We start from the raw sequence: 15,714 nt of genomic DNA on the forward strand, positions 1-15,714 counted from the left end.
GCAGGATTTCCATGCTTCCCGGCTTAAGCACACCTGATTCAGCGAAACATCATTAAACTCCGCAGACGTCTGACTTTGGCAGTCATCAAAGGCCGTTTGTACGGAGGAGGACTGAAAAAACGCCTGACGTTGTTCCCTGAGGACCAGGGTTGGCAAACGCTGCTCTAACTGATGTAACAAACTACAAAAGAAGTAGCAAGGAAGCGTCTTACCCATTTGTTCCACTATGTCTGGAGGAAAAACTCGAGAGGCAAATGCTCTCCGAAAAATGTCTGAGAATTCCTTGTCCAGACCTCCGATTCCCATCTTCTCAAAGTTCCAGTCTGGGTTGATGATGGTCTGCCGCGCCTCCTTCGTCTTTGCCTTACCTGTTAGAACACAGGAGTTAGGGGTAAGGAGAGGAACCTGATTTGTTCATGTGAATTTTAAGCAGGAACGTACCGACAAGGGTGAGAGAAGAGGTCTCTGCCTTCTCAAAAATGACTTGGCTGTTGCCAACCATGAGACCAACATCAATCTGTTGGTGGAACAAACTTACAGTCACGACTCAGAAGCAGAATATTTTTGTTGCCATTGTTGGCGATGCTGCATTGCATTGCAACTAGCAAACAGAGAGAAAGAAAATAGAATAATACCAGAAACAATACATACAATATGCCCCATGAACTGTGGACAGGTCAGTCATTCACACTCCATAAATGCCTCCGTTATGAATGTTTGGAGTTCAACATTTCTTACAGAAGAAAAGTGTTTAGAAGGCAGATTATGATGTCTTTTGCATTAAAATCCTCTAAAATAGGACAAATTTGCAGATAGAGGGTATCTGTCATGATTATTAGAAGTTTCGGAGTTTACACAGACCTAAGTCTTTAAATCCATTGGTCCCGTTTTGTCACAGTCCATGTTTTGGCACATTTAAGCTGGAAGCTGTGTTAGAAACAGACTCCTTAACGTTGTGATTTCTGACTTTTTCTTTATTAGTCGCCAGTCTGTCCAGGGGGGTATTCCAGAAAGCAGGTTCTGTTAGCTCCCACGGTAAGTTTGAGGCTAAGGAAGTTGATAACCTCAGCTTTCAGTTCCAAAAATGGAGGTATGTTTCAGGGTATGTCAAGTTGCCATAGCAACTCATGCTCTGAACATAACCTGGTCTGGAGCAGGTTTAGTTGAAGGTTAGTTTGTTTTCAGAGAGGTGAAGCAGCATGGTGTGTCCATTTGAAGATGATTTAGTGGATGAAGAAGCTCAGATAATACTTTTTCCACCGTGAGAGGGTGATAAGACCACATATGGATGTTGGAAAGAGAAACTTTTTACTTTGATCTAACTTCATTATTTGCTTCAGTTAAGATCATTAAAAATCTTTCTTTTTGTTAAGTCAGTTTAAAAATAACACGTAGTTTTCAGACAGTTATTTTACTTTCATTCAAATTAATTCAATTAAGTAGATGTAACTTTGGTGCTGCTGTTAGATCAGCACCGCAAGGGATTGTGGGATACCATTCCCTTTGCCTGTCTGGACGGATTTGGGTTCAAGTGTGGGTTTTTGACCAAATGTGTTTAGTTGTTTAGCTGTTTTACTGTGTTTTGCCGTGTTTTGTAGAGTTATTTTGTCCTTCTTTGCTCAAGTCTCTGCACCATGAGTGAGAGGATGATGAGTTTATATAGCACCCCTACAGTCAAAGTGAACATTGATGATGTTGGAAAATTCCTAAATGGATGAACGCAGTGAGCACATACTCTTTTGTTCTTTTTATTGTTATATAAATGAGGATCTGCCGGCTCAAACTTAGACATATGAGAGTTCAAGAATTTTAATTCATAACGATGGAAAAAAGATTACTTGAATTGGAGTAATATGACATTTAGTTAAATAAATATGTAAATTTGAGTTGTATAAACAATTAATGAGTTTTATAGACGTAAGAAATAAGGTTGAATAAATTTAACTCAATTACTTGTTACCAATAGAAGTAATTCATTTAAGTTGGCAAAATTGGATAAGTTATATATATATATATATATATATATATATATATATATATATATATATATATATATATATTTATATATATATATATATATATGCGTCAGTTGAAAATGGAAATAAGAACAGAAACTGTGTTTACTTTGTTCTTTTCTCCAAGCAGAAACTCTTTCTTTTACTGATGATGCAGCCGTGTTACTTTTTTGATGGACGTATAATCTTCATAAGCCGTCATTAATCTCTGACTCCGTCTCACCGAAGTATAGTTCTCTCTTTTTTTCCACGCGTTTCCATGGTGACTCCGTAAATTGGCGATCCATTGAGAATGTCTTTATGTACCTGCTGTGTACGTGCGTTAACCCAGGGTTACCAAGTGGAGCGTAATTACGTTAACTCATATCCAGTGTTTTGGAACCGACATACCCAGAGTAAGCAAGTTCAGGCGGATTTCAGCCAGAGTTCAGGGTTAAAGTCAGGGAAGTTTAAACATGCTTCCTGGAATACCCCCCTGGCTCTAGTGTAACCATGCAGCACAAGTGTTGAAGTTGAGTCACGGCTTCTACAGTTCTTTTCTGAAACAGGTTCGACCCCCATAGAGCCTCCAGGTGCCCATGTTCCTGCAACTGAAGGGCTCAGTAAGGTGAACAAAGCAGAGACACCAGAGTGAGCCTCTCCTACTGCAATCATCCTCTCATCACAGGATTGGAGGGTGTTGTCGTGCTGGAGAATCATCATTCCCAGTGTTTGTCCCAACAGTTGGTACCTTTTGCTGCTTCTTTCCAGTGGCTGGTTCTCCTTTGAGAATGCTGCTGTCCATGGCCTCAATGTCTTTCACCATCAACCCAAAGAGCTTGTCGCAGAAACTGAAGACCAGCTGGAAGACAAAGGAGCAGCTACTGTGTTACATCAGTCAACATAGATATCTGAGCATCAACTGCTGCATTTCCTTCACTCATATGTGCGAAACGTTGTTGAAATTCTACACATGTTGAAGAAACACAGTTTGGCAATGAGACTGTTTCCATTAAATCCTGATTATGTGAATAAACACACGTGACCAACACTTTGATTGACAGCAGATCCATTCAGATTTCTGCCCCGGCTCTAGCGCTCATCTTCATCGATCAAAGGGGAAGTCGGCGTCTTCTTGATGGAGCGGCGAGCTCCGTACACGTGGGAGGGGCTACGGATGAAACCGCTTTGGGAAATGGTGGTTTTCCAGAGGAGCTGTGGATCCAACAATTCCTCATGACACGCTCAGCTTTGGATGGTCTGTGTGGCGCTTTGGGACCTCTGGTGGCGCCACTGTGCGGCGCTCAACGCCGCCAGTTCCTACCAAGATGGGCATCGCCATCCGGTTGTTGGTCACATGACTCATTCAATTTGAAGAAGGTGTTTCTGTTGCAGTTTAGTCAAATAAGTCACCTCCGACAAACACAAAAGCTTTTATTGATAAATGCAACTTTTTTCAAAATTGTCGTGTTTCCATTAGGAGAATTTATGATCGCAAATCCAATTTTCTCAATTTGCTGGTCAATGGAAAGAAGCTTATGTGAGGTGTAATATTTGAGAAGAGTTTTCAGGAACCTGCTGGGTTACAGAGAAGGCCTGGTTGTTGAACTGCTGGAGGAATTCGGCTGCCATCTTGTCAGAGTCATAGGGAGAAGAGTCCATGCTTTTCTTCTGCAGGAAGTCAATCTCGATGGTCATGGCACCAATGCACTGGTTGGACTTGTCAAAGTTGTAGTTGGACACTGAGCAGGAAAACAGCAAAAATAAAAAGTCAGGCCACAGCTGATGGAACACGTGAAATAAGGAAGCTTTTACCTTCTATATCCTGACCAATGGAGAGACCAGCCCATTTCCTCTGCAGGAGAAACAGAAGCAAAGACTGAACATTTCCCGTGGGTTTGTGTGTGTAGCTGTGTGTATGGGTGCAGGTGTGTTTGTGCTGTTGCATGTGTGTGTCCATGCATGCGTACCTGTGGTAGGCTGAAGGCAATGGTCCCAGGAGCTACTGTATGGTGGGTCTTGACAGTAAACACGTATTTGTGGTTTGGTGTGGTCTTTACGGTAACATGTCTGCAGAAAAACATAGAAAGTTCTTTATTAGTAAAAACTTTTTTCATTGAGGTTTTCCTAGTTTTACAGGACTATTATTTTACACTCAAATAAAAACTGCTGTTTCCAAGCTTGTTTAGGTGACATCTGTACTATTTCTTTAACAGCCTGTTGCAGGGCCACACATTCACACCAAGAACGAGGTCTAGATGCAGAACAAAGAAGAGATTCATGGATGTAGAGAAGGACATGAGAGTGGCTGATGTGAGGGAGGAGGGCAGTGGATCACCGTGGAAACCCCTACAGGGAGGAGCCAAAACACAAATACAGATAAAACAAAACAGGTGTTTTTATTGTAATAGAATGCTAAATTAAAGTATTCTAGTCCTTTCAGTTCACCTGCTCAGTATAGTCATAAAGATTCTTCCAATGCCCCAGTAATCTTTATGCACACTGGAAGATCTTCTGGACTTCCTGAGTGAATCATGAAGCAGCCGGACAGACCTGTGTGTTTGGACTGACCGTCCCCGTGTCACTGCGTCTGCGTCTGTCCAGCGGACATTTTCAGCTCTAAAGCGGATTCAAACCTACAGAAACACAACTGGACGGACGCTCAGCACTGATGATGGAATAGAAAAGACTTCTGGATGGAACTGAGACCATCACCTGGATGATAATGGACTGTTTATGAGCAAAGAGAGGAGGACGGATTTAGTCTTCAAATAATCAGAGTTTTTGATGAGTGAAATGATAAAAATAATAACTAATATTCCAAATGTCTGTGGTTGTTTTCTGTTTTGTGCTGAAGCTGCATCGTGAGATTTATTTCCTGTTTTGTTTCTTCTGTTTATTTAGAGGCTTTTATTGTGGCTGCAGGAATTTTCAATCTGCAATGCAAAGCTGGTTTCTGTTTGGACGGATGAAACGGACGCCCATTGGCATGCTTGTGCGGACACACATCCATGGTGGCGGGGGCTACTCACTGTCCCGACTGCAGATCCTTCTCACTGACGACAGCACAGTTGGTCAAGGACAGCTCATCTGTTGGGCATCGAGCCGCTTGCATGGTCTGCAAAGACAACGACAAAAGACACATTTAACATGAAAGGAACATGGAATAGAATCCCTTCTTGAAGAATGTTGATCTTCAAACAACACAATCAAAGGTCTTGAAACAGAGATGCATTAATAAAGATGCCCTGTAGCTCTGAAAGTCTCATTCCTGTGTGTGTGTGTGCAGCTGTAAGACTCCTCAAACAAGAACCATTTTAACTTTTGTACGCGTCTGATGATGATATTGCCTACTCCAGTGTTCGCATATTAGAACCTCATGGCTCCACGGCTCTTTTGACCATGAAAATATTCAACCTCAACCTGCCAAGACTTGATCCTAGGAAACCCTTTTGTCAGAGTAATGTTTGGTGTCTAAGTTTTATTCTATTCTTCGTCTACACAGAATAAACTGAGGATGTCCCAATGGCAAGTTTTTAGCCCCGATCTGAGTCTTTTCCGATACTGATTGGATACTTTTGTAAAACACTAACAAAAAAGTACAGGAGAAAGCAAATCCAAGTCGGTCCCTATTTTTATTGATCAACTTTCTCTTATCATTTAACATTTATACAGAGCACTTCTGTAAAGTAAAACCGGAGCGACTGAAAACCTTGTTTACCGTTAACTACAAGGATTAGGTGATAATCAGTCATGTGGAAACTAGGTTTGATTCATCATGATCCACATTTATATGACAAACTCTTGTTGCAGTCGGACAGTAAGGTGCTCCTCATTCCTGTGAGGAAGTTTGTTAAAAGAAATGACTTTCTTCCCAAATCGTTGTTGCAGCATGAACGAGTCTTCATGACATCATCATATCAATCCAACATCCATTCCTTTCAGTTGTTTTTCAGGGATGTTAAGACAAACCAACCGTCAGAATCCCTCCTAAACCGAGGCAAGACAGGCTGCTCGCCTGCTGCATCAAGTGGATGAGGAACATCAGGGAACATGTTAACCCTTTTAGGTACGGAGTCCTGCACAATCCCCAGATGCCCTGCCCCAATGCCCCAATGCCCCAATGCCCCAAAGCCCCAATGCCCCACTGCCCCAATGCCCCAAAGCCCCACTGCCCCAATGCCCCAATGCCCCAATGCCACAACCCTTCCTGCAGATTTGGACTGTGAGTTTCCTTCATGACAATTCTGCCCCACAACAGAAAGGAGGGCATCTCCCAAATGCACCAGCCTCCTCATGGCAGGTCAAAAGAAACCACATGATTTCAGAGCAGATGACTTTCAGATGGTGGGGGGGGTTCATGTATGCCTCTGTCATCTGGTTCACATGATCAATAAAGTCATCCCATGAAGCTGCCTGACACGCAATGAGAAATGAAACACAGATCTTATTTTATGTTGTAGAAACTACAGCAGGGCTACACAGCGTAGAAATGTGTTTTCCAGTCCCATTCACACACAACCTTTGACCACCAGGAGCAACACATGGGCGCTCAGAGTGGGAACCAAACCTGTGACTTCGGATCAGTGGTTGACCACTCTACCTCTGCACCACAGGGCTCCTTGTCAACGCCTCTTAATGAGGATGATATTGTTTGAGGCTAAATCCAAAAACCGCTGTTGTTTTCTAGGACATAGTTTCTGCAGAGCGGCAGGAGCTCATCAGAAATTCTGATCCAGATTCAGCTCAGACCAGGAAAACAGAGACGTTCATGGATCTGTTGGTCTGCAGGTGGAGGATCAGAAAGGGGCGGAGCTTGGAGACTGTGGACCGTCGTAGTCGCTTCTACTTCTACAGCATTTTTCACAATAACAATGAATACAATTGTATTTCAAAGAGGAATTTTCTGTATCTTCTCCTCCATCAAGAGAAATTTTCACAAGAACATGTTCCAAACTCATTTTAGTGATATTACAATTGTACATTTTTATTTATGATTATTTTTTACTGCCATCAAAAGGTTATTTTACCTGGATGTACAACAACAATCAATCTGCATTTCTGCTGTCAACCCAATCCTCTGCAAACATCTCCAATCACTGTTTTCACCGCATGCAGTCTGCACAGCTCTGAGGTCAGCAGGCTGGAGCCACACGAGCAGCAGGAAGACAAACCCAGCCAAATATTCCCCTTCAATGTGCTCTGCATTCAGCAAACTTTGAGAGGATAAATCTGTACATACCTTATAAAATATAACCACCTTGTGGCCACCAGCACAGGCAAGCAAAGAGAAAGGACAGAAGAGAGAATTGAGGAACCGCTGACGGTGACATACTTAGATCATGCCAACGACAAACACACTGAGACCCTCAGCTGTGTTCAACACAAAAAGACGTTTGTGCCGTGAACTTTCTGAGGTGCATTTTTTACAACACGGCATCTTTTTCCTGCAGAACACGCAGTATTTAAACGATGATTTAATAATTGATTAATAATACTTAGTGTGCACGTTCCATCACTGGAATGGAGAGTAAAGAATGAGCTCAGAGAACGGGGGCTGCTTGAGGGGAAACATTAGCCGTCTGTGGAGATCCTCTGACCTTCTTCAGACCCACATTTCTGTGTCTGACGCATGCAGGAGAGACGAACCGCCTCCCAGGAGCGACACCTGTGAGTGAAGGGGAGAGGGGCGGACTGTCCACTGAAGAAATGCGAGCATTGGGGGAAAAAGAAAACTCCAGAATGGATGTGTTTCTACTGCAGTGAGATACTCAGGTATCCTTCAGGATTCCTACAAACTCCTGAACTGACAAACCGAGTCTCTTCCTCTCAGTCTCCATGATCACCGCTCCACCTTCTTCATCCTTTTGACCAGCAGAGTCATCCTCACACCAACATTAGAACCATTCAAAAGTTACAAATCCATTTTAATCTCACTAGTTCTTTTAAATGAGGGAAAGTGGACCTTAACTTAACAACAAAGACATTCTGGTTGAATTCATTTCACTGACAAATCCTAAATCTGGATTTTAGGAAACGCTTTTGATCTGTTCAGTGTTGATCAACCGTTAAGTGCAGAAAATGCATCCAGAGTCAAATGGAAATGAACTAAAACGTTAGATTTGGTGATGTTCTGCTCAGCGTAGAAGAGATTCTTTGGGCTGTGAGCCCCCCATCCATGCACACTCTGTGTCCGTGGTGAGTCTTATTTCAGGAAGCTGTGGTGCAGTGGGATCAGAAGCAACAGTCACTATGTGAGGCCAGGTTAGGTTAGAGTCTGATTTAGGAACTTTAATATCAATTCTGTCAGATGGATCATAATATCTCATTTGGAAATGCTGGTATTGACTTCAAACGCTCCCAAAATGATTTTGTCCTGTCCAGCAGACGAGCACAGACGTGACGGACACATCTGTACAGTTTGATGCTCTTCCGTTTGTTCGTAGAAACCCGTCTGATACGTCATGCGGTTGTAGCTGCTCGGACAGAACCAGATGGGGGGGTGATGGGAATGCGAGGTGGTGGGATCAAATGCACATCTGATGGAAATTATTTGTGTTGTTGCTCATACACACCTGTACACACACACACCATCACACACAACACAACTGGTTACAAGTCTTCAGCATATCTATACAAATTGACGGTATTTAGAGAAGATTTCATCACAAATCCCTGCGACTGGTATGACCACGTGCACACATGCACCATGGCCGTGTTCAAACAGAAGGAATGAGCAGGTAAACTCTGAGTATTTCCTGATGTGTCTTAGTGGCACTGCATGCCCCCCCCCCCCAGCAGACACAGCATGTTTTGGCTGTACTGAGAACTATTCTGTTGGAGTCCAGACATTCAGTCCATAGTTGTGGTCTGCTGGTGTGGAGGCATTAGTGAAAGGGACAAAAAGAAACTGGACAAGCTGGTCAAGAGAGCTAGCTCTGTCCTGGGCTGTCCCCTGGACTCAGTAGACTCTGTAGGTGAGAGGAGGATGCTGACCAAGCTGTCCAGCATCCGGAACAACCCCTCCCACCCCCTGTATGCGACGGTGAGGACTATGAGGAGCTCGTTCAGCCAGAGACTGCTGCACCCCCAGTGCAAAAAAGAGCATTACCGGAGGTCCTTCATCCCAACAGCAATCAGACCATACAATAACACGGTCTAGGACTGATGAAACAGCTGCTGCTATTTATTGCCTTATTTAATCCGTTATTTATACTGTACTTTTACTTCCACCTTGTATTATTTTTATTCTTAATCATTGCTACTGTCATGAATCTCGGAGAGTGGCGAACCCAGGCGCTGGAACCCAGAAATACAAAAGGTAAGTGGCGGGTAAGAAATGATTTATTTCTTTCCAGGAACTTTTGAATTCTGTGGTGGCGGAGGTCTGAACAGGACAGAGGCTTGTGGCGTGGCTGGAGCGTTTGGCTGTGGCGTGGCTGGAGCGCTTGGCTGTGGCGTGGCTGGAGCGCTTGGCTGTGGCGTGGCTGGAGCGCTTGGCTGTGGCGTGGCTGGAGCGCTTGGCTGTGGCGTGGCTGGAGCGCTTGGCTGTGGCGTGGCTGGAGGTGTTAGGCGCGGTCAGCATAAGCCAAGAGATCTTCTACTTCTCAGAGAGCTTGATGGATGATCCAACTGGCGTCACTCGTGGGATGATTCTCCTGAGGTTAGACAGCAGAATTAATACAAGGCAAACTTGACTTGACTTTAACATGAACATGAATAAGACTAGACCAGGCATAGTCACCATAAGGGGTAACGAACTGGCGTTGAATGATTGAGTTGAGTCTCCTTAAGAGCAGAGGAGGTTGATGAGCTGAGTGACGACAGCTGGTGAAATCAGGAGCAGAGTGGAGAGGAGCTGGAGGGGGAGATCTGACAGATGCCTCATGACAGTACCCCCCCCTCAACGACCGCCTCCAGGCGGTCCAGGACACCGATCCGGGTGGGCACGATAAAAATCCTCAATGAGGGTACGGTCCAGTATAAGGGAACGGGAGACCCAGGAGCGTTCCTCCGGACCGTAACCCTCCCAATCCACCAGGAACTGGTGGCCACGACCCCGGCGTCGAACGTCCAAAACCCTGCTGGCCGTGTAGGCGGGAGCCCCGTCGATGACCCGGGCGGGCGGAGGGGAAGCGGAAGGCGGGCAAAGCGCGCTGTCCAAAACAGGCTTGATCTGTGACACGTGGAATGATGGATGAACCTTGAGGGCCGCAGGAAGCTGAAGACGGACACAGGAGGGATTAATGACTTTTTCAATAGTGTAAGGTCCAATGTAACGGGGGGCGAGCTTGCGTGACGTGGCCTGGATAGGAATGTTCCGCGAGGACAACCAAACCCTCTGACCTGGCTGATAGGTGGGTCCCACCACCCTGCGACGGTTGGCAGAACGGCAGTTGCTCTCCCTGGTGCGCAGGAGTGCAGCCCTGGTTTGATGCCAAATGGTCTGGCACCTGCGCAGATGGTCCTGAACCGAGGGTACTGCCAAGTCCAGTTCTTGTGAGGGGAACAGTGGTGGTGGGTACCCGAGGGCGGCCTCAAACGGAGACAGACCTGTAGCAGAAGAGGGATGCGTATTGTGTGCATACTCGACCCACACCAGATACTTGGACCAGTCCGTGGAATTCCTATCCGCCAGGCAACGGAGAGAAGTCTCCAGCTCTTGGTTGACCCGCTCCGCTTGACCATTTGACTGAGGGTGGTACCCAGAGGTGAGGCTGACCGTGGCACCCAAGGCTGAACAGAAGGTCTTCCAGACTTGTGACACAAATTGGGGCCCACGGTCTGATACTATGTCAGCTGGGATGCCGTGGTGACGAAAAACATTGTGGACCAGGACATCGGCGGTCTCAGAGGCAGTGGGCAACCGTGGTAGAGGGATGAAATGAACAAACTTGGAGAATCTGTCAATAACGGTGAGTATGACGGAGTTACCCTGGGAGAGAGGCAGACCGGTAACGAAGTCCACAGCAATATGGGACCAAGGGCGGCTGGGAGTTGACAGAGGATGGAGCAGTCCAGAAGGCGGAGAATTGGATGATTTGGAGCGAGCGCAGGTGGGACAGGCGGCTACATACTCCTTGACATCCTTGCCCATGGCCGGCCAGAAGAAACGTCTGCGGAGAAGACTGAGGGTTCTGGCTATGCCACCGTGACAGGCGATGCGTGAGGCGTGTGCCCAGGTTATGGCTTCAGATCTTAGAGAAAGAGGGACATACAGGGTACCATTGGGAGGATCAGGGTGGTCGGGTTCCTCACCTTGGGCCTGCATCACCTTGGTCTCGATGTCCCAAGTGAGATTACCAATAATGCAGGAGTCCGGGATGATGTTGGTCGAGTTGGTGTCTAGATTGTCAGAAGCGCAGTATTTCCGGGATAGGGCGTCAGGTTTGGCGTTGCGACTGCCTGGCCTGTAGGTTATGGAAAAATTGAAACGGTCGAAGAATAGACACCAGCGTGCTTGGCGTGAGTTGAGCCTTTTTGCGGAACGAAGGTATGCAAGATTTTTGTGGTCTGTCCAGACGATGAAGGGTTGAACCGCTCCCTCCAGCCAGTGACGCCACTCTTCTATAGCCAATTTAATTGCAAGAAGTTCTCGATTCCCCACATCGTAATTCCGCTCGGCAGATGAGAGTTTTTTTGAAAAGAATGCACAAGGCTTGAGCTTGCCAGACTTCTCTTCTCGTTGAGAGAGAACGGCCCCAACACCAGTGTCTGAAGCATCAACCTCGACCACAAATTGTCTCATAGGATCAGGTTGGATAAGAATGGGAGCTGTCACGAAGAGCCTTTTGAGGGAGTCGAAGGCTTTTTGGGCTGTGGTGTTCCATTGGTAGGACCTAGTGGTGGATGTAAGCTGGGTGAGTGGCGCAGCAATAGCACTATAGTTCCTAATAAAACGACGGTAAAAGTTAGCGAAACCAAGAAACTGTTGCAACTTTTTACGGGAAGTAGGAGGTTCCCACTGAGAGACGGCCTCGATCTTGGCAGGATCGGGACGTATGCAACCAGCCTCAAAAATATAACCGAGAAAAGGGATAATAGAAGTGTGAAATTGACACTTCTCGGCTTTGACAAACAGCTGATTCTCGGACAAACGTTGAAGCACCTGACGAACCTGATTTTGATGTTGAATGGGGTCTCTGGAATAAATGAGAATATCGTCGAGGTACACAAATACGAAACGGTTGATGAAGTCTCTAAGGACGTCGTTGACCAGACGCTGAAAAACAGCGGGGGCGTTAGTAAGACCAAATGGCATGACCAAGTATTCATAGTGACCGAGGGGAGTTTTGAACGCGGTCTTCCATTCATCTCCTTCCTTGACCCGAACAAGATGGTAAGCATTACGTAGGTCAAGTTTGGAGAATATGCGAGCTTCCTGAATGGAGTCAAAAACGGAGGTAATGAGCGGAAGAGAGTATTTGTCTTTAATTGTTATTTGGTTGAGTTCGCGGTAGTCAATGCAGGGTCTCAGGGTTTTGTCTTTCTTTTGGACAAAGAAAAAACCGGCGCCAGCCGGAGAAGACGAGGGGCGAATGTGTCCCGAAGAAAGTGCTTCATGGATGTAACTCTCCATAGCTACTTTCTCGGGACCGGAGAGGTTGAATAACCTTCCCTTAGGAAGAGAAGCTCCATCCAATAGGTTGATGGAACAATCATACGGCCTGTGGGGAGGCAGCGAGCTGGCTTTAGATTTACTAAAGACAGAGCGTAAATCATGGTAGCATTCAGGGACGTTAGAAAGGTCGATAATTTCTGGAGTGTTGGAGGTGAATACTTTAACGGACGGAACGGCTGACTGTAAGCAGTTAGCAAGGCAAAATTCACTCCAATTAGTGAGGCGATGCCGAACCCAGTCAAACTGCGGGTTGTGGCGCTGTAACCAGGAAAACCCCAACACTATTGGATTCTGCGGAGAGTGGGTGACAAAAAACCGGGTGAATTCTCGGTGATTGCCGGAAGAAATTAGCAGAACAGGTTCAGTACAATGCGTGATAATGGACAGATGTTGACCCCCTAACCCAGCAGTTTTAATCGGGGCTTGGAGTTTTTCGGTGGGTAGAGACAGACTGGAGATAATGCTATGGTCAATGAAGCTCTGTTCGGCTCCAGAGTCGATTAGGGCTTGTAGTTCAATGATTTTGGATGCATGGCTAAGCTTGACAGGAATGAAGAGAAAGTTTTTTGAAGTGGAGTCACCCGCCCGCGGCCTGTCTTCTAGCGGGGAAGTTCTGGAGTTTGGACGTAAATTGCATTGATTTACTAGGTGACCTGATTCTCCACAGTAAAAGCACGCACCTTCAACCTGACGTCTCTGCCGTTCATCCGCAGAGAGTTTGGAGTGCCCGATCTGCATGGGTTCGTCCGGACGACTGTAAGAGAGCTCAGGTGATGAGATAGAAAAATGATGCTGTGCCGTACCTTGAGATGTCTTAACAGGGTTTTTGCAAGGCTGAGAAGTCCTTTCCTGTTGTCGCTCCCTAAGACGGGTGTCAGAACGGAGAGCTGCGGTGACGAGCTCCTCAAACGTGCGAGTCTCTGGTTGGGTACATAGGTGGTCCTTAATAGTTTCGCTCAGGGATTGGTAAAATACCCCTCGCAACGCAGGATCCAACCATCCTGCTTCCACTGCTAAGATCCTAAAGTCAATGATATGGTCACTGACAGACCGGTTACGTTGCTTGAGGGCCAAGAGTTTACGAGTGGCTTCCTCCTGTCTCCTCGGCTGATCAAAAACCAGCTGGAATTCATTGATGAAGTGTTCGAAGGTCAGATGGGAAATCGGGTTGACCGCCAAGAACGCCTGGGCCCATTGTAATGCTTTGTTACGGAGAGAGTTGATTATTAGTGTTATCTTGCTATGATCAGAGTGGTAATACCTTGGAGCTTGTAGGAACAGAAGTCGGCACTGAAGCAGAAAACCGCCACATGCCTCGACTTCGCCGAAGAACGGCTCTGGTTGTAGACGGAAATTTTCCGGAGTCGAGGCGGAAGCGGATGTGGAGACGTTGCTAGAAGCAGGAAGCGTAGCTGTAGTTACAGGGGTAGCCATTTGCCCTGTAACAGCCATTAATGTTTGTGTTAAGCTGTCGAGGTGTCGAAAAAGTTCCTGTTGGACGGACGCTATTTGAGACAGGGCGGCGGCTTGACGATCCAGGGCGATGCCTTGTTGATTTACCGCAGAGCGTAGTCCGTCTGGGTCAGCTGGGTCCGGAGTTTGGCCAGTTCGTTCTGTCATGAATCTCGGAGAGTGGCGAACCCAGGCGCTGGAACCCAGAAATACAAAAGGTAAGTGGCGGGTAAGAAATGATTTATTTCTTTCCAGGAACTTTTGAATTCTGTGGTGGCGGAGGTCTGAACAGGACAGAGGCTTGTGGCGTGGCTGGAGCGTTTGGCTGTGGCGTGGCTGGAGCGCTTGGCTGTGGCGTGGCTGGAGCGCTTGGCTGTGGCGTGGCTGGAGCGCTTGGCTGTGGCGTGGCTGGAGCGCTTGGCTGTGGCGTGGCTGGAGCGCTTGGCTGTGGCGTGGCTGGAGGTGTTAGGCGCGGTCAGCATAAGCCAAGAGATCTTCTACTTCTCAGAGAGCTTGATGGATGATCCAACTGGCGTCACTCGTGGGATGATTCTCCTGAGGTTAGACAGCAGAATTAATACAAGGCAAACTTGACTTGACTTTAACATGAACATGAATAAGACTAGACCAGGCATAGTCACCATAAGGGGTAACGAACTGGCGTTGAATGATTGAGTTGAGTCTCCTTAAGAGCAGAGGAGGTTGATGAGCTGAGTGACGACAGCTGGTGAAATCAGGAGCAGAGTGGAGAGGAGCTGGAGGGGGAGATCTGACAGATGCCTCATGACAGCTACTGTGTTTTTCGTACTTTCCAACTGCTATTTCTTCTTGTTTTTGGCTGCTGTGACAACCCAATTTCCCCCTGGGGATCAATAAAGTCCTATCTTATCTTTTCTTATCTTAGTTGACCAAAAACAGGGCTTAGATGTTTAGATGACAGCAGATACTATGTGAGAAACTGTTACAGGGTTCTGAGAATTGAATGAAATGCATTTTGTCAAATTCTATTCATGTGTTTGAGTATTCAAACTTTTTTCATTGTCATAGTCTTTCAAAAAAGGGTCATATTTTGTCTTTGGTATGCGTCTGGATGTTTAATGTATCGAATCACCAAATCCCTGCTGGTTAGGAATAGAGGAACATTTGATATCAGTATAAAAGTGGGAAATGATCACAACTGGTATCAAAGAAATGAGACAAAGAGAAAAATATCTACATCTGTTTTTAAATAGAAAAATAAAAAGTTAGCTCTTTTTCACTTTCAACCTATTGTTTTAGATCCCTGCTTTACTGGAAGTCTAGGTGAAACAGAAAAAAACGTCCCTGTACTTCTTACAGATGAAGTCTTCTCTCTTTTTCAGAAACGCTGCATTTTCTGCCACTTTAAGCTTTCAAGTTCTTGGAAAAGGGGATTCAGACTAGATGCAGCAGAGCATCTAACCGCAGCACCCATGGGTCTCGTCATCATGTGACCATGGACCGGCTGAAAGTCGGACTATATCTTTATGGACCCAATTTAAGGACACAACAAAATGTATTCATAGTACATTCAGTAAAAAACTGTTTTTTGAGAGCGCTGCATCTTTACTGTCCATGGAAAATAGACAGAATCTAAAACGTTGTCATGTTTTCAAGCTGTTTCTTTAA

The 15,714-nt window shown here is 45.9% G+C and overlaps 1 protein-coding gene across 2 annotated transcripts in view; it reads right to left on the reverse strand.

The window, feature by feature from the left end:
• Nucleotides 1-15,714, reverse strand: part of LOC101155094 (vesicle-fusing ATPase) — a 36,150-nt gene that overhangs the window by 18,071 nt on the left and 2,365 nt on the right. For both annotated transcript variants that reach the window (XM_023957897.1, XM_023957898.1), the window contains exons 2-8: nucleotides 5,027-5,112; nucleotides 3,965-4,064; nucleotides 3,810-3,849; nucleotides 3,570-3,736; nucleotides 2,746-2,856; nucleotides 442-517; nucleotides 213-368 (exon numbers count right to left, since the gene is read on the reverse strand). In XM_023957897.1, coding sequence (XP_023813665.1) covers nucleotides 213-368; nucleotides 442-517; nucleotides 2,746-2,856; nucleotides 3,570-3,736; nucleotides 3,810-3,849; nucleotides 3,965-4,064; nucleotides 5,027-5,112 — 736 coding nt within the window. The remainder of the gene's footprint in view (nucleotides 1-212; nucleotides 369-441; nucleotides 518-2,745; nucleotides 2,857-3,569; nucleotides 3,737-3,809; nucleotides 3,850-3,964; nucleotides 4,065-5,026; nucleotides 5,113-15,714) is intronic.

Source organism: Oryzias latipes, chromosome 8 (assembly GCF_002234675.1).
Source record: "Oryzias latipes chromosome 8, ASM223467v1".
Lineage (NCBI taxonomy): Eukaryota > Metazoa > Chordata > Actinopteri > Beloniformes > Adrianichthyidae > Oryzias > Oryzias latipes.